The 19,830-nt window shown below is 43.3% G+C and overlaps 1 protein-coding gene across 1 annotated transcript in view; it reads left to right on the top strand.

The window, feature by feature from the left end:
• Utrn (utrophin) overlaps positions 1–19,830 on the top strand; it is a 456,941-nt gene that overhangs the window by 338,936 nt on the left and 98,175 nt on the right. The window contains exon 54 of the mRNA XM_051206176.1: positions 6,013–6,142. Within this exon, the coding sequence (XP_051062133.1) occupies positions 6,013–6,142 (130 nt within the window). The remainder of the gene's footprint in view (positions 1–6,012; positions 6,143–19,830) is intronic.

Raw genomic sequence — 19,830 nt, 5'->3', positions numbered from 1 at the left:
TATCACTAAGCTCTGGGGATATCTACTGAATTGTATGGTTACCTTCTATACTTACATTTAACATTTCATTACCTTTAAAACAAAAAGGTCAGCCTTAGCTTCGGCCTTGCCATTGCCGAAGCCTTGGTAACCTGACCACGCTATGTCCTCTGTCCACGCCATTTGGGGTAGGTAGATATTTTACAAGTCAGGCTTGTGTCCGGGATGCTAGAAGCATCCCATGCAGCAGGGTTGTCAAGCCCTCCCTGCACCTCTGTTGGGAGGGCTGTGAGCCACTAGCCTCCATGGGGCTGTGCATGGGAACTGGAGAGAGCTGGCAAATACTCAGACTTTATCCACCATCTAAGAGTTGGGGGGAAAGACTGGAAATGGTCATGCAGCAATAAGAGTGCCATGAGCAGACTGAGGTGAAGTCTCATTCATGCCCAAGGGCCCAGTTCTGGAGTGCTTGGCCAAGGCAGACCTGAATGTCAGACCCTAGCCTTTCTTTCTGTTCATCGGAAGGTCCCCTACTTCCCTGAGATGGGAGGGTTCAGCTCATTTTTCCTGTTGAGTTAAAATTCCCCCCACCCCTCCCCCCAGCAGTCACTATAAGAGTTTTGTTTTGTTTCCCCGGTCATGGTTCACCAAACTCTGAACCTCCACTCTCAAAAATTGGAAAAAATATTTGGTACTTAATTAAGATATGCAGATCGGAATGGCCTAGCTCTTTTTCTTTCTCTCTTTTAAGCATTGATTTAATTGGTGCTTGTGAAAGTCCTTTATAGCAAACTGTTGTTTACCTTTTAGCATCAGGGTTGTCTTCCTTCAGGGTTGCCTTGGATGCATTTACCATTTGCATCCCCCACCCCCAGTGTGGTGGTTTGAAAGAAGGTGGCCCCCAAAGGGAGTGGTGTTATTTAAGAGGTGTGGTTTCTTCGAAGTATGTATGGCCTTAGAGGAAGTGTGTCATTGGTGGCGGGAGGGGGGGGCGGCGCTTTAAGGTCTCCTACTCTCAAGCTACTCCTAGGGAGACAGACCACTTCCTGTTGCCTGCAAGATGTAGGAGTCTCAGCTACTTCTCCAGCACCACATCTGCCTGCACACTGCCATATCCTCCCACGAGATAATAAACTGAACCTCCGAACTGTAAGCCACCACAATTAAATGTTTTTCTTTATAAGGCTTGTTGTGGTCGTAGTGTAACTAAGCAATGGAAACCCCAACGAAGACAACCCAGATTTACTTGTTGCTATTCATAAGCTCACAGCACTCAGGTCCCTTTGTGCATAAGGAAGGAGTCAATGATTTCCTTAGTAGCTTACTGTATTGCTGTTCAGTGTGGAACCTGTCTAATAGGGTGTCTTTCGTTAAGAGTTTGTGTGGCTGAGTGCTCTGAAATCAATCTTATAAAACAACAACAAAAACAAACAAATAAGAAAAAACCAAAAAACAAAACAGCACAAGTTGTAAGTAGAGAAGGAAAAACTGAAGAACCCCCAGAATTTTTATGCCCAGACTTTCTGTAGATTTCCATTCCACATTTGCCGTAGGCTGGTCCAATCCTCTGGAGGAAAATGACTAAAACTGTTTGTATCTTTGTGTGTATTTATTACTCAATGTAATAAATTTTATGAAAAAGAGCCCCAGTCTACCTCATCCCCTCAAGCTTCCATTCCTGGGCAGCTACTGGTGTACCTCCTGCCTCTGTGGACCTGGCTTCTGTAATACAATCTCACACTGTAGGCTCCCATCTAAATCATTTTGCTGAGCACAGTGGTAGCGTGTATCACTCCTTGTCCTTGCTAAGATCCATTGTGACTTCTGCCTCACATTGCTCATCCACTGCTCAGTGGATGGATGTTTGGTTGGTCCCTCCATTTAGCTATGATGCCATGCTATTATGAACAGCCGTATGTGTGTATTTATGTGTACAGATCTTTCTGGGTTTATCTAGATGTGAGGTGTATAGGGCACACAGTAACTCTGTATTTAGCATTTTGAGGAACCACCAAACTAAAGTGCATACCATTCTCCCATCTCCCAATACTGCATGAGGTTCCTATTCCTCAGATCTTTACCAAAACTTGCGATTGTTTAGGAGGAAGGTTGTTGTCAGTAAAAATATAAAGTCATTAACATAGAAAAATTCCAATTAGATTATCTTCTACTCATTTGAGGTGGCTCGCAAAACGAGTCACGTGGTACTAGAAACTGGATGCCACTTTGTAGCTTTGTATACAAAACAGCTCATCGGAGTCTAATTACCTTATCATTAATGTTCGCCAGGTGCTTAGGAAATACAGATTTCCTTTCATGTCTAATGAAGAGGTAAAGGGGGGTGTGATGATTATATGTGCAATGCAGTTGAAAGTTAAGTCTGTTCCTGAATGCAATTAAGTAAAATTGAAACAGGACAAATTGAATAACAAAATTGAAATAGAGGGTGCACAGATATAACGTATGTGGTTCTCTATGATACTGGGGAGAGAGTTGGCATTAGGGTGAGAGGCCCAGCATTTTACTCACTTAGAGTAGTTTTCACCTGCCCATGCCTGCTATACTTTTTAGGCATAGCAAATAAGTTCCCAGACTTTCTCCAGCAAGCATTTTATGCAGGGCGGATTTGTTTATCCTTTGACATGTTGTAGTTTAATGTGTAGAAGAACGCAAATAAGCCATGGGAGAGTATCTAATATGGAGACTTAGTTTCTATTAATCTATCAGACCCAGCAATTGTCAAGGAAAACACGTAAATCTGGAGCCACTTCCTGACCCAGTTGTCTGTCTCTTTAGCAACATGTCCATCATCTGTTATTAGGTGTCAGGAGCATAAGAACACCATGTGGTCTTCTGGCTGTATCCGCCTCTGCCTGCTTCTGGAGTCTCAGCAGCAGCCATTGTATGGGTGCTGAAGGTGTGTGCTTCCTCTGTGTGCCCACTGGGCTCCTTACTACTGTTCCTGGTGCAGGATTTTCTCTTGGGGAAGAGCCCTTCTGTTCTAACCCACCGTCCTGAGGGAGCACTTCAGAACTGAGTTCAATGCTTGGCTTCCTGGTGAACAAAATCCAGAAGTTCCTGGCATTTACACTGTATCCGAGAGAGACAGACATTAAAGGAAAACATTAAAAATGAATGCATACTTTCCTTGCACAGTAGAAGCAATAGGTCTGGGAAATACAAAGGCAGAAGCAGAGTGATGGGAACAGGAAGTGTAGGGAATGGGAAAAGTGGCTGCCACTGTAATATTAGCATAGCTGTGTGAGCATCCATCTCATAACGCATCTGTGTGAGACTGTCCAGTGTCGCTGTCTGGGGAGAGAGCTTTCTGAGTACAGTAAACAGCCAGCCAGACGAATTGCTCTGCACTGAGAGTTTACATGCATAATTGATAAAACTCCAGCCACGTGTGGGAACTGACCAGTGTGTTTACCTCAGTAGTTTTTTCTGTAGGTATTTATTTCTATTTGGATGTGTGAGAACCTAAAACTTCTTCTGAGACCAGCTGCCACAACCCTTTCCAAGGCACAGGAATACTGCCACTTAAGTCTCAAGGGTCACCTTCTCCACCACAGCATCTGGATGTACCCTGTGGGACACCTTCCCATAGCACTTTCTTTTTCCAGGGACCTAACACCATGTCTGCTCTTCCTGACAAGACTTAGTCTTTCTCCAATCCCTTTATGCCCTTGCACATCTGGTGCTGTTTTCTTGTTTCTCTTTAGCAGTGTCTCTAAGATACCACCGCCTGTGGAATGGTTAGATGAGCCAGAGCGGAGGGATGGTCTTCTAGAAACTTCGACTGCCCTTCAGCACCTTGCACTTGAATGGCTACATATCTGGCATGTCCTCACCCAGAGGAAAATTTCAGCAGAGCCCTGTGTATCATTTGATGAGTCTTCACTGCTCCTATATTAACTGGTTATGTTCTGATTTAGAGGGATAAGTATTCTTGACTATGTAAACAACAACAACAAAAATATTCACCTGCTTTCTAAAAATATAAATCAATGTGATATTCTCCTACCATCGATTTGTATTTATTCACAAGTGGTTTTGGAAGTAACTACTACGAATGCTTTGCAACTCTAGGTCTAGACATATGAAAAGCTTTTGTTAAATAACACACACCAGACCCCTAAATGCAAATATATGCCTATAGATTGAATATATATATTCCCTACCTGACACCTTTCTTTCCCCTATCAGAACTTTAGGTGTCAGAACAGAAGACAGATCTGTTTCATTTCATGGAACTGTCAGGCCGTGCCATGGACACCTTGAGCTGTATTTCTTGAGCAGGATGTTGAGGAGTGTGTGTTCCCTGACGTGGCCATTTAACACTCATTGGTTAGGGTGTTACTGACCTGTGCTAGCATCTCTGTCAGATGTGATAAATGTTAGGGAGTACATAGAAATGTGTCTGTGAATCCTTAGGGAAAGTTCTTATTCCCACCCGTGTCCTTGTATGTGACATTGGGCTGTGGATTGCTGATTTAGTATGGGGGTGGGGTCTGGTTTCCCATCTTCCAGATTTTACCATGTAATACTTGTACGTCATCTGAAAGTCAAACAACTTTTGACTGTTCTTGTCCTGGCGTCCCCTTCCCTGTCCACCTGGGACAACAGCCCCCTTTGCTTCATGACCCATGTTTGTCTCCTATTTATCTTCACAGTTTTGTATATGGTGATTATGTTTCTCTCCTATTTATCTTCACAGTTTTGTATATGGTGATTATGTTTCTCTCCTATTTACCTTCACAGTTTTGTATATGGTGATTATGTTTCTCTCCTATTTATCTTCACAGTTTTGTATATGGTGATTATGTTTCTCTCCTATATATCTTCACAGTTTTGTATATGGTGATTATTCTGATGCTTCCTGGTTTTTTGTTTGTTTGTTTTTGTTTTATTTTGTTTTTTACTTTTCACATTTTACTGACTGTGGAAGATGACAATTTTAGCTTCCAAATAACCTTTCATCCTAACGCACTTATGTCAAACACTATTAAAACATTTAGTTATGTCTGAAAGACGAAAAGACATCTACAATACCAAGGAGAAGTATTTCACAGTGGGAAAAACTCCTGCATTTTCATAGTGGGTTGCCACTGAGTTGCTGTATAAACAAATTATTAAGGCCTGGGGATGTGGCTGTATGTGAATTTTAAAGGCTAACCACGTTAACGGCAGCTTTGATTTAGCAACAGTATTAAAAGAGCACACAAGACCATCTTTGCATGATGGTGTCTTATCCCTGAGTGAGTTTGTTGTTTTAAAACCCCTGTCAATTAGATTCTTAATCTCCAAACATTTTAAAAGAGCAGGGATGAAAGTTTACCCCTACTTAAAAGAAAAAAAAAGATGTATTAAAGACAAGTTGTTCTGAGAGTCACAGATTTGCATGGAAACCCTCACCAGGCAGAAACAGTCATTGGCTCCGTATGAGAGATGGATGGGCTGTATTTTAAGATAATTAGAGAGAGTGTCTTCTATGTGTTCTCTTTGGTTTAGTTTTGATTTCGTATAATTTGTTTCTATGTCTTAATTTTTCTCAATATATCGAAAGAACATAAAACACTTCTGAGGACCGCATTACTTCTTGTGAAATTACCTTCTTCAGTGCCGTCGAATGGCATTACTACTTGTCGTCGAATGCAGTGTTTCTTGTCAGTCTTGAGGAAGAAGTGTCTTAGAGCAGGCTGTTATGTTTTAGCCACTCAACACAGTAGGGATTATCAAAGTTCACTTTTGGTAAATCCAATGTAGCTAACTTAGTTTCCCTCCCTTCCTCCAGACTTCTCTTCTTTGCTTCAACAGATACAAGATTTTCAGAAACCATCTTTTTGGCTTTTACTCCTGCTTCTTCACGGTTCCTGCCTGTGAACATTTTCACCTGTAACCTAGTCCGAATGTGGGTTTAAACCATTCCCTCTGCGGCTGCAGTCAGACACGGTCAAGCTAACCATATTCCTCTATTTACAGAACAAGTGAGAAGGCTTACACATTCTACTTCTGTTTCTTTTTGTGAAGGTGCTGAGACGTGAGCTGAAGGAGAAAGAATATTCAGTGCTGAACGCAGTAGACCAAGCTCGAGATTTTCTGGCTGATCAGCCCATAGAGGCCCCCGAGGAACCAAGAAAAAACCTCCAATCCAAAACAGGTAAAACTGGTTCTTTCCTGTGTCATAAGAAACCCATGTCTTAGGGGGAGACAAAGCAAACCAATAACAACCACAACAAAACAGAAACCAAACAACAAACAGCATTTTCCTTGCAGCATCAGGGATGTAAAAATAATAACCTTTGCATCTGGGTATTTAGCTTAGAAATGAATCAGGGATTTCCTTACTAGGAAATAGCTGTTCATCACATAGTAAATTTAAGAGAAAATGTCTGTTGTGTCTTGGTACTACCATATCCTTATTAAACTTGGCACTGTTGCTAATGCAAGCATTTGAGTGCATTAATAAAACAGGCAACCATGCAGGGCTGGAGACATGACTCAGCAGTTGAGAGGCACTGGCTGCTCCACCAGAGGACCTGGGTGCGATTCTCAGCACCCACATGGTAGCTCACAACCATATACAACTCCAGTCCCGGGGTGGGGGGTGGAGGGGGGACACCTGATGTCCCATTCTGGCCTCCAAGGACACCAGGTGCATACATGGTATGCGGACACATATGCAGGCAAAATGAATCTTTTTGAAAATGTTGTTCAAAGTGTCTTTCCATCATACGCTTTACTGCGTCTAGCAGTGTGGGTCACAAGTGGTTATGACTTGTAAGGGTGGGCAATGGGAGCCCTTCTCCACTGAAGCTGGAAATTATATATATATAATCTTACACACACACACACACACACACACACACACACGAGCATTCAGTGTCTTTTCTGCCACTGCCCTTTATTTTCTGCTCTTGCTCCCACCGTCTGTGGAATCAGCCTGCTGGATCCCAAGGCAGGCGAAGCCTCACCTCTTGTTGAACTAAATCACTCATGGTTATCGTTTCTTTCTTTGAAGAGTACGTTCTTCTGAGGGTGGTGGGCCCTTTGTTTCGCTGGGCTCTGTATCTGCGGATCCCCTATGGACATGGAATGAAATTATTTGCGTATGTATTAACATAGTTTCTCTTACCAGGAGTGTATAAATCTGCCGTGGAGTAGCTATTTACCCAGCCTTTGCATTCCATTCGGTGTTTTAATACAGTAGTAATGTATTAAATACAGTAGTAATGTAGTAATACAGACATGATTTAAAGTATACCGAAGGTTGTGTGGTGTAGGCTGTATGCAAATACAATGCCATTTCATCTGAGTGTCCAGGGACTGATGTCCTGCTAATCAGAACTAAGTATCCCGTTACACATGTATTATTTTCATACCCAGAGCACACACATGTGTGTGCGATGTCTACACACTGCTGTTAAGTCCAGGTTGTTAGCCCTTTATGTGTGTGGTCGTGGGATAGTTACAGACAGAAGCAGCTACCTTTTCTCTCTTTCTGTTCTAAATGATGAGCCATTGGCAGAGTAGCCCACCCTGTTCCTGTCCTGGTAGAGCTTCCCTATTGACGAGCCATTGCGTACTGAGAAGTTCCTGGGTCTATTGTGACATTTAAGACCTGTGCAATGAAAGCTTTCCTGTGTAGTCAGTCTTAAAGCCTCTCCAATTTTTCTTCTTAACCATTGTCATGGTTCCCGTTAATGCTGTCACAAAACTCCTTGAGTGATGGTGAAGCTGCATTGTCATGGTCATTCCTCATGCTCTTCTTATTCTGTGCTTCTTTAAAAATCCTTTGCCAAACGAAGGTGTTCTAGAGGTTTCTGAGGTCCTTTAGATGGAGTGCTTGAATGGGTTAGATCCATAGTGAAGAACCAGTCAGATCCACCTAGACACCCTGTAGGAAGTGACCTGCTCGGGTCCCAGCCCCACCCTCTTGAAGCTCTAGTCGCTATGGTATGTTTTGGCCCGCCCCTATCTTTTTCAGATACTGAAGTTCCCTTCTTTGCCCTGGGCTGAGTGTTCCCATTTTACTAACATGGTCCTATATAGTGAGTGCCTTGTATGTATGAGCACAGGGTTAGAGTCATAAAGAACCTATGTAAGGTGTGAGATAAAGTTTCGTTATTCTGCCTTTACCTGCAGTCTCCTCCAGGAATGTGTTTGTGAGACAAACAGTTCCTAATCATTCTCTACCAAATATTAAAGCCGAAGAAAACAGAACCAAAGTAGAGAGAATTCTGTGGAAGAATTCATCTCCTCTGGGCTTGCTTTTGTTCAAATCTTCAGTCCTTACATGGCAGAGCTGCAGCTCAGAGCAGGGATTGATTTGTTTTCCGATGCAGAGGAACCAGAGCCCAGCTATAGAACAAGTGACCCGTGTTACAGGGCCTCCTACCCCCAAATCATTGCCAGCCTCCTGCCTGCATCTGCTTTTCCTGCAGTTTTGTGCTGTGCCTCAGGAGCTCTGTCCTGGGGTTGTTTAGCTGGGAACTCTTTAATCACCCTGGGCTCCCTTGTTTTTCATCACCCAAATCCCATCCTTGTTTTATTGGAAACTACACCGGATGCCAGGATGCTGCAGCTAGCTCCCAGCCCCACCGCCCAATCAAGTAGATTACCAACCAACTATCCTTTCTGCTTGGCTCCCTCCCCTGCCCTCCTTTTAAGAGCAGCCATAATGAGCAACTGGAAATGAGAGCCGTGTGATTTCACTGCTGAAGTTGGTTGCTTAGGTCGCTCATTCCTGCCTGGTTGTTCCCAGTCTCACCCTTCTGCCCACACGGCTGTTTCTGGAGCACTCAGAGCCGCTCCACTCTCTAAACCTTTGTGCCTCTCCTCCCCACTCAGTGGGGAAGAAGATGATGTCATAGCTTCACGTGTTCAAACCTGGGGGGGGGAGTGGTTCACGTGACCTCGTCATGCTTACCGCCTTGCACTAGACGGCCTTTCCTGCCTGGTTGCCTCCCCAGGGCTTGGCGGAAAAGTGAGGGAGGATGTTGACAGTGAGCTGCTTTTGTCTCGAGAATGAACTCCTTCGTCATTACAGCTTCACGTTGCTGTTGGCACTCCTTGGCAGCCAGCCATTTATACATGTAAAAGATCCTCCTGTAGCTTCTTTCCTTTGAGGACAGACTCGGAGTACTGCTCAGGTCCAGTTTCCAAACATCACGTCTGGGGGCTGGCAAGAGAAAAATGTTATCTATACAGTTTAACTTTATGGGGTTTTCCCCGTTTGGTTTGGTGAGTACCCATTTTCCAACCCTCTCCCTCCTTCGTATTATTTTCTGGAAGGGTAGCTGCTGTTAAAAGTACATGGAGGAAAATTGTCCATAATGGCTTTTATACTTTGTTGTTTAGTGTGACTTATGCGCAACTGCTATCGGAGGCAGGGACCACGTGAGCATTCGTCATCCCGTATGATACTAAAGTATTCAGAGTTGGACAGACCCATTAGTGCTAGCCGAAGCCATATTATGGTCTATTTAATAAGCAGTTTTTGAATATGCTCTGTGTATGGTGCCCTAGGGTACAAAGATAGATCCATCTCTTTTTAATTCTGGAAAATGTTTTTCTCCATCATTTTTCTTTCACATGTCTTTCTTTCTCTCGCAAGTCTCGTTTCTCCCATTTTCTGGTACCAATTCTATTAATAATTACAGTGCTTTGTGCATTTTTGAATATTCGAAATGCAGTACCTCCCAGCATTACTTTGTGTGGGGGTTCATGTGCATGTGTGTGTGTGCAGAGGTCAGAGGTTAACCTGGGGTGTCTTCTTTAGTTGCTCTTTACCTCTTTTTGAGTCAGGGGTCTCTCACTTTTACCTGTAGCTGTGCTGTCTGGAGACGGAGCCCCAGGTATTCGAATGCCATCAGGATTACAGGCATGTGACACCGCACCTGTGATTCTGTCTGCATCCCACCAGCCTGCTCCGAAATAACCACACAGAGACTCATTATTAATTACAAACGCTCGATCAATAGTTCCGCCACGAGGCGGGACCTTCTCTCAGCACAGCATGCTCATCTGGCTGTCCTCTGTGTCTCTCGTGACCCTGAGACTCACCCTTCTTCCCAGCCTCCTCTTAGTTTGGTACTCCCGCCTAACCTTATGCCGGCTAGCTGCAGTCCAATTAGCGTTTTTATTAAACCAACCACAGTGACATATAATCACATACTGTAAAGGAATATCCTACACACGTGGCTTGTAAATGAGTTCTGGGGATTGGATTCAGGTCATCATGCTTGCACAGTACACACGTTACTTACTGAACCATCTCTCCAGCAACCATGTAATAATGTGCCTAAAGCCCAGCATTAGCATTTGTTTAGAATGGGATCTGGGCTTCTCCTGTGTAGAAGGTCTAGTAGAGACTTGGCCTCAGCTATTCTGTCTGACTGTGTCTCATGCCACACACCCTCTGTTCCAGGCTTGATGTCCACCAGACACCAGACTTGTACTTTTTGGAGCCGTGGCCTGCCTTGTCTTAACTGTTCAGCTTGGTTTTCCTACCCAGTGGCCCTCTATTCTGTTTCCCAGTTCTTTCCCAATATACTGGCCTAAGACCTATTTGTTCTACCAAACTCTCTACTAATCATCAGCCCATTCTCAGTGACTTCTTAAATACGTCACTGCCTCATTTCTTCCATGATACCCGGGCACCCTGTTCTTAGTCTAACCTTGCTAACAACGTTGGGCCAGAAGCTTAGCCCTTCCTGGTGGTTCAGTGACTTCCTGTTTATTGAGGCTCTAAATGTGCAAGTTACTTGAGCTTCTACAGAAGATGCAACAGGGGCCATACTGATGGCGCTCTGGGTGCGGGCAAGCTGTCAGGCACTTCCTTTAGGGACACACCCACACTTTGACATGTTGTCAGTACTTGAACTCCATGTGCTGGGAATTGTGAATATATGACCAGGCAGGGATAAGGCCCGTCAAATAAAACAAGGCTCAGTCATCACCGAAGCGACGTGTTGCGAGTCACATTCGAAGGCAGACCAGGAATCCCTTGGAAGGAGGTATAAAAACAATCTTGCTGTCTTGTAATACATTTCCTCCCAAAATTGAGAACCATAAAGAAATTGGGTAAAATGGGTTTCGTGTAATTATCTGGGAAGCTCAGCTACCAAGACCACGTATTCTGTTTAGAAACGATGCAGCTAAATATGAGTTTTAATGGAACTAAAGTTAGGTTAACAATCATAGGGAATTTAGAAAGCTTTATATTCATCCTGTTGTTTGAACAATGTGGTATAATGTCGTTCGATGAATCATGCCAACGCATTGTTTTTTCCTTTTAATGCAAATTGCTTTCAGTTGATTGTTATCACCCACTTTATAATGGAATACAAATTTCTTATCATTTGTGTCTACTTTTTAAACTGTTTTTGTATTCATTCTTTGAACCATATGATTTTTGTTAGACAGATTATAAGGTACAATTCTTCATAAAAAAAAAAAAAAAATACACAGGCCAAGAGCATCTAGCGTTGCTGAGCAAGGTCACTGAGGTAATGAAGGGAAGATGCAAGACCAGCATTAAGCTTATACTTCTTGACCTTCCTTCACCCCTGGATTTTCACTGGCTCTTGGCCCATCACTGCAACTTCGTCTCCTCCATCTCTGCTCATGCGGAACCCTCTGGCCACTGACCTCCTCGCTCCTTCTTGACTCTCCTGTCAAGAACCTCTTAGCCTTGCGCACATAATTCCCCATTCTTCTCTGGGCTGCCAACTTCCCCTTGCTGAGCTCAGACCTGCGTGTGAATTCCCATGCATTGTCAAGGACCTGTGTGTGCACTGTGGGATTCACAGCCACAGGCAGACCCCTCCCCGCGCCGTCCCCCATTCTCTAGAGATAGGCAGGGAATATGGCATTTTCCCGATTGCGTATCACTACCAATAATAATAATGACTAACGTATTATAAGACGGTATGTTATTTTGTTCTTTGATTTCCCCACAAATCAGCTTCGAAAATAATTCCAGTTAAGAGCGTCCTGTTACCGTGACTACCGTTTCATGCTGTTCCCAGAATCATCAGAGGCAGTCAGCTCTGCTTCGCTTAAATGATGTTTTGCAGATTGTCACAGAAAAACATAGTTCTCAATGTCATGTGTTTACTCGTGTATAGTTGTATGGTGTGTGTGTATGTTAATGCTGCTCATGTAATTAGTTGTGTGTGACTGGACCTGGCGTCAGTGGTTGATAATTATCTTCTCTGATCAGTGTGTAGTCCTTGGTTCTTTGATGGCTAGTTATGTGTATTAGCAGTATTGGTTTTATCTCAGAGTATGCTGTATTCTTTGAAATACTAAGTACTTCATAAAGTTTCCAGAAGCTTAATATGGGGCCTCACATATTCTGTGATATGGTGCTGATTGAAAATTGACATGGGAAGGCCCGGCTCACTGTAGATGGTTCCACCCCGTGGCTGGTAGACCTGGGAAAGTGGGTTGAACAAACCGTGAGGTTCAAGCTAGTAGGCGGTCTTCCTCCCTTACTTTCAGGTCCCTATCCTGTTCGAGGTCCTTACCTTGGCCTCCCTCAGCGATTGAAGTGTGACATCAGAGGAGTAAGCTGGAGGAAAGCCCACCTCCCAAGGTGCGTGTGGTCTCAGGGTTGCATCGCGGCACTGGAAACCTAAGAGAAACAGATGTGACAGTGGAGCACTACTGGTTCTGTTGGGATGGGCTGGAGGATGCTTGTCCTTTGGAGAACTGTAGACAGATTTCCAAAGTAAAAATCCCATTGTAATTCTACGCCAGTCCATTTCATACCGGCAATGGCAAACTTGTGCAGGTAAAATTTTATGAGCATTGAATGAGTGATGATGTGAAATTATGTAGTTTAATAGAAGGTCCTTTTGTATGACTTCTCCAAGTAACTTAGGGTTCCATTATTTCCTTGTAGCTAATAAAATGAGGCCAAATTACACATTACCTAACAGAAATAATTAGGCTATTAAAACTAGCAAACTAGCAGGTGGATTTTTCCCCCTGGAGGCTTTTTTTTTAAAACTTATTTTCCTAATAACAGATTCATCAGTTCAGATCCCTTCATTATAAATGATAGACCCTCATACTTCTAATGGGCATCCATGCTGCCACACACCTAGACCCAAATGGCCCTATAACTCAAAGAGGGGGAGCCAGGACTCAGCTGGCAGTGGCCACTGAAATGCCAACCAAGAGCTTAACCCTCCTGGCTTCCTTTCCGCCTCCCCACAAGTTTTCATTTTCCTAGCTTTGCTCTCACAGGGAAGGGATGGACTGCCTCGCTTTAGGTCTGGGGCCTCGAGGAAAGAACTCACCCCATTCAGGTGGAGTAACAGGAGTGAGGTTTTCTAAGTAAGATTGGCAGGCTCCCATGATAAACATGCTGTGCACTAAGAAGCATCACCGTATAGGATGGGCAACGGAGAGATGCTACCCGGATGCTCAGAGCAAGCCAGTACTTATCAGATGTCGGTACGGGGTCAGGATCTATCCTAAAAAGCCACCATGCTCTTCATTCTTGTGACAGCTCTCTGCCGTAGCGGTGTTTTCTCCCACCCATTTCACAGAGGGGAAAACTGAGGGTGGGCTTGTTCATAAGTCGGTGCAAGTTACGAGCCAAGGTGTGTGCCATTAAACTTGGAATATATATGTACTTCTGTACTTCTCAGTTTTTCTAGATGTCGAGTAGAAATAAGATGTCTTTTTTCTTTAGGAAGCTTAGCGCATGCATAATCAGATGCATAGAGCACTTCCTCATACCCACTGCTGCGCTCCACGCTGTTTAATAGAGTCACACACCGGTTCACCCATGATTCCCTGTTACCGAGGGAGAAGGCATTTAGGCACGATTAGAATTTGCTTTTGTAATTTTCACATAAAAAAGTTGAAGTATAACTAATTGCTTTCAGGCCTGTAGAGCACAACAATAATTTCATTAGCTTCTCAGGTCCAAAGTGGATGGGTAAAGTTGTAACGAATAGGAAAATATGTACTCTCTTTCCAGTTTTCTAGACTACAGAGCCATACCCAGGTCCTCCCAAAATTAAAGTTCTACCATACCTATATGGATATAGTGACACACTCTTGAACTAAGGAAGCCCCTCTGCATTAGTTAATTTTTTTTTTAAAGCAAAGCATATTTTCAGGGCCTTGAATATCATTGCACTGAAATCCCACTTAATAACTTAAGTAATATTTTCTGAAAACCCATTTAAAGGAGCAAGTCAGCATTCGTGATGTTGAGAACGGAAGTTACTGTGACGGACAGCAACGTTTTTAATGAATTGCTTTTGCCATCTGCTACTTTTCCCAGTTAGTGTTGTGACCATCAATAAAACACACTTGCCTCATAAAAGAAGATGCAGGGACAATTTGCAGGGATGTGGTTTATGGGGGTCTACATCTGGGATGTTACTTTCTGGTCTTAGCATAAAGGGCAGGAAAGTACTACAGCAGATGAATAGGGTGTAATACTTCTGCTACTGTTGCTTCTCAGTTGAGAGCTGGAAACTTCTGAGGTGTCGCCCTTTGGTTCAGAAGATACAATGCTAGCAAAGGCATAGATGTCCCTCTCCAACTAAACTTACTGTTTATTTCAGCAGCGTGCAAACTAAAGGCACACTTCTTTCATAAGAATGGCTAAACTTGGGGTAGAATGCTCTTGAAATTTGTGTTATACGTGATTACTGTCTGTGTGTGCCCAGGGTGTGGGGAGAAGTGGACAGTAACGTGGCAAGAAAGAGATTTTAAAGAAAGGAGATAAGGACAGACAGACGGAGACAGAGGGAGGGAGGGAGACTGTCCACTGAGCCACTGTTAGGTAGACTCTGGTCGCGGAGCTGGGGCTCCTCCAAGCACTGGGATTGCATTCCTGATGCTATGCTCAACTTTCTGTGTGTGTGTGTGTGTGTGTGTGTGTGTGTGTGTGTGTGTGTGTGTGTGTGTGTGTGTGGTAAGGATCCAAACTCAGATCCTTATGCCTTCGTGGTGAGTATTAATTGTAGTGAGATAGTCCTTCTGTGACACTGACCACGCCCATTGTGGGTGGAGCCAAGGGCGGAAGTGACCTGTGAAAGGAGGTCGGAAAGCCAGGAAAAGCTCTCTTGCTGGCGGGACTCAGACAGGAGAGCATCGGGTTGAATTTCCTGGTGTTCATCTGTCTAGGTTGTAAGTTATTTCTCCCTGAATAAACATCTATTCGGCCTGTTTGTTTATCCTGATCCTTATTTAACCGCGATAATTAATGACTGAACCATCTCCCCAGCCCATCACCGTTGATTTTTATGTATATAATATATATGGGAAAAAGAGTTGACTAGGAGACTTTCTTTCCATGCTGTTGTTACTTCAACCAAGAGAGCTAGTCATTCCTCTAACAATACTCACCCAATGCTCACCACATGCCTGGTGGTGGTAAGGAGTAGGGAATGCATCCGAGAGCGTGGTGGAGTTCCTTGTCCCGTGGACCCTGATAGTCTCAGCATCTCCTCTCCCGGTTTAGTGCCAACTCCTGGCTTTGGTGACCTGCCTGTTGCCATTCAGTGTGACAGCGAACAAACCCTAAGAGTGTTGTCATCATGAGGGCACCCAGGGGATCCACTGCTGCAGAAAGTGAGGAGTTCGGCTCCCTGGTTGCTAGGACAGCTCTCACTTCTGTGCTTAGATTCCCCTGCCCTCCTGTTCATTCCCTGGGTGTGGATGTCGTTAGTGCCTCCCTTGCTCTAGCCGCAGCTCAGGACTGGCTTTGCTTACTTTGGTCTACTCGGCAGGAAGAGTAACATCTCAGTTACCTCCAGTGATTGTCTAAGCAGATGTGCCCTTTGTGAGTGAGACCCCCTGACCCTCAGGGTGGTCTGCACATCTGTTTCCTCCCCATGGCCCACCCTCCCTAGTACCTTGCATTTTGTGATTTTGGAAGGTATTCCTAATTCTCTTTTCTTACGTTTTTATTTCTATTAAACGTACCCACATATTTTCCTCTATTATTCTCAATCCTCCTCTTTTTTCTTGCTTTTGGATTTACCATACCGCCTTCAGCCTGTCCTCATTGAAAAAGTGTGGTTTATGCATTTGACCTGATCTCAGTAGCCTCTAGTTATCGTCACCTTTATAATTTACTAGATGAGCATAATTAGAAGTCTTAATCAGCTGAGGGCACTTGATATTCTTGTGATCTGGTTCTTAATGAACTGTCATCAGTCATCTCACAGACTAGGGTGCCACTGATGGAACGTTTTACAGAGATGAGGTGGATTTTAATTATTTAATCAGGGTATTTGGGAGTGAGAATAAAATAGTTCCCATTATTTTAATCAGAAACACCTTTTGTTCATGAAGAGAGTGCAGGGACCGTAAAGAGAGAAAAATGAAGAGAAACAAAGTGTGAATCTCAGTAGGCAGACCCAGCCCATCACTATTTCCAGCATCCCAAGGAGCACCACCCTTTTGTTACCCTCCACTAGGATTAAAATAGATTCTTACGTGTGCCACAGAAAAGAATTTCATGATGATCCAGAATAAGGCAAATTATTAAGTGACCTTATTAAGTATTTGGAAAGACACGTAGGAAGAGGCCATTATTCATCTAAACCATGAGTGTGGGCTTAAGAGTCATATTCGGGTATCATTCACAGACACACACACACACACTCACCTTCCTGTCAATGATGTAATTTGCAGCAAGGTTTAAAGATGAAGCCGAAGTTTAAAAGCGATGTCAAATCTATTAGCTGGTTTACTTTCTTCTCTTACAGAATTTCCTTTGGTGAAGGAAATTATAAGTAGTTTTATGATTGTATATAACAGGGTATCTCTTAGATTTGGGCAGGAGACTTGAGCATTAATAACTTTATATGGGTGTGGAAAGGATGTAGAAAAATTAAGTGGACTTTTTTATGTTTTAAGACAGAGTGTCTCTATGTAACGCTGCCTGTCCTGGAACTCACTTTGTAAATGAGGCTGGCCTTGAACTCACAGAGACCTGTCTGCCTCTGCCTCCAGAGTGCTGGGATTAAAGGCGTGCGCCACCACCATCCAACAGAAGTGGACATTTTTAAATGTTTAGTGTTGTTTTTAACTAGTTAATTTGTTTGTTTGCTTTTTTTGAGACAGGGTTTCCCCTGAAGCTGTTTTTAAAAAGCAAAGCCAAAAATGATATCCACTGCAAGCCAAGTCAGTAAATATATGTTAGGGTCAGACTGGTCACTGGTCTGGATTCTCTACCAAGACAGAAAGAAAGGGAAAAAAAAAAAATGTTCATGACATAAAGAGTTAGAATCGGTAGTAACAACACAAGTTGGGTCAGTACCTTAATAAAGAAAAAATATAAGACAACCAACCTTGGTAATCTTCCTTAAATAATAAATTGCGATGATGCCAATGAATGTCTATCATTATTTAATAAAAGAAATGTATTTGTATTCTCAAAAGAACACTTTCACAAGCACACAAAGGCAGAATGTCTACGTTTCTTAAAGTAAACATTGAGAGGAAAGTGTTTTTCCTGTATAATAGAAAAGGATTCCATGGATTTTAGCTTGGCAAGGCGGGGACGAACAAATCAGGGAGCATGCCCGTTACTCAAGCAACAGGCTTTTGCAAGAAGGGGGTGGCCCTGATGCTAAGCCTGGTCCTGGCTGCTGGCCTAGGTGTCCTGTCCTCCCTGCAGTCTCTCTGCCATGGTGTAGGAGAGCCCGTTGAACTGCCAGACAGTCATGAGCACAGGAAGAAATAAGGAGAAAACACTCACTGAGCTGTCCTTTCCTCACACCCCTGAGCTAGACTGACCTCAAACTTCAAGGGGAGAGATTATAGTCATGTGACACCATCTTAAACTTTACCCCCCCCCCATTTTCTCCTTCCTAAGGTATGTAGCACAGTAGAGACCTTATTATTCAAAACAATAAAAAACATGCAAAATACCCACAATGTGTGATAGACTGCAGAGTATATAATCAAATCAATCAAACCATGTGAATAATATATTTTGAATACAATTCCACCTTCAAATGCAGTCCCCAAAGGAGGAGAATGGAGAGGCACAGAATGAAAATATACACGCGGGGTGCACACACTCACCCAAGGGAAGGCAAGTAAACAGAGTTCTGGTCTCAGAATTGTGGTCAAATGTGTTTGGCTGTATCCTCCTGTGTGCCCTCTCTGGCATCAACCTCCGGTACTGCCTCTCAAATGCAAATTAGAATTCTCTCTTATCACTGAGCTCCCAGACTGCCTGTGTTTAGTGGCCATGTTAGCATGGGGTGGACACATCAGCCCATCGGAGGGAAATGTGTCTTCAGTTGCAGGACCAGAGCATCAGTATTTGTGTTCCCCTAAGCTATGCATGCTCTACTGACTGGATACTGGGACCACTGGGCAGGGTGGGTGTTTATCCAGGAATCTCAGGCTGGACGACGGGCTAAGTAAGTAACACTCTAGTGTGGGTCTCTGATAGCAGATTCTAGAAAGTCCAGTTTTAACCATCTCTCAGAAGGGCTTCTCATACACAACCAGGCTATGATGGTCAAGATGCTTCTCCACTCAGGGCTTCAGAATCAATTTTCAAATGAGAGGATTTTATTTTGAAAGAATGCAGTCATTTCTCTATAATTATTTTCTCACTCCTTGAATTTTTCTTTCTTTTTTCCCTATTTTATCCCCTCAACTTGCTGTTTCCCATGTTGCTTCATTTTACATGGCCTGCACATGTGGAAAGTTTTGTTTCATTTTGTTTTTCATTCTGTTCTTGGCTTACCACAGCTACTAACGCTTGCTTCAGTCGGTGCACTTGTGTTCTGACTCCAAAGTGCTTAATGGGCACAGGGCTTCAGGGGCAAGCTGCTTGAGTGGGGATTCTATGAGAAACCAACTAAACAGAACAGCTTCTACTAACGACAAAGTCATGGCAGCCAATATGAGCTAGTCTGTCCTGGAAAGAGGAGCCGTGGATGCCTCTCTGTGTGATGTGTTATTTAATGGTTGACTCAGAAACAGTTTTTACTTCACCCAAGGGAAACCACTGTGATTATCCTTTCTGGAACAGGTGGACTCTCCTTCTCTCTCTCTCTTGCTCTCTCCGTCTCCTTCTTTCTATAATAACCATTAAAACACAAATGCTTAAAGTATCATTCTTCAAAAAGCCCCAGTAACTTATTAACCCGCTCAGGTGTAACCCTCATAAAAGTTACCCTCGCTCTCCTGAGACTGCTGGGAATGAGATTTTTTTTTTTTTTTTTTTTTTTTTTGTCTCACACATAACATTTTTATATTTGTGTAAAATATAAAATATAGGTGTTATATTTAGCATTTTACAGATGTCTCGAAGCTGTAAGGATTTAAACAAGGGGTTCCTCTTATATTAATGGCATTCTGCTCCTGGCCCCTGCTCCTGGAGTCTGCCAGTTCTGATGTGTTGGTTGTACCGTTTGTCCTTCTCTCTAGGCTTCTTGGCTTCCTACCCTGACTGTTATTTGAAATTGGCTTTCACTTGTTATTATTTTTTTGTTGTTGTTGTTGTTGATGGCGAGCATCTAGTCTGGTATATTTGGGGTGTCCCCCATTTTGATGCTTATTTCTTTTCTTACCCTCAGTTCACTTACCAAGCAGTCATTAGGCAGCCCCGCCCAAAGTTTTTACTAGTTTGCAGTTGTTGGATATTGGTGGTTTAAACTTTTCTGGAAAATTAAACAAACATACATAGTCTGTTCCCTTTAAATTGGCTTTTGGATTACAACTAAATGAGGACAGAGAGTCAGGCAGATTTTTTTTATAAGGATAGGGGTCTAGACATTGTTGATTCAGTTCATTTTAGAACAAAGTTCACCTTATGGCCACGTTGGATAAACTTTATTTCCT

Source organism: Phodopus roborovskii, unplaced genomic scaffold (assembly GCF_943737965.1).
Source record: "Phodopus roborovskii unplaced genomic scaffold, PHOROB, whole genome shotgun sequence".
Classification (NCBI taxonomy): Eukaryota; Metazoa; Chordata; class Mammalia; order Rodentia; family Cricetidae; genus Phodopus; species Phodopus roborovskii.
This window is presented reverse-complemented; position numbering and strand designations above follow the sequence as displayed.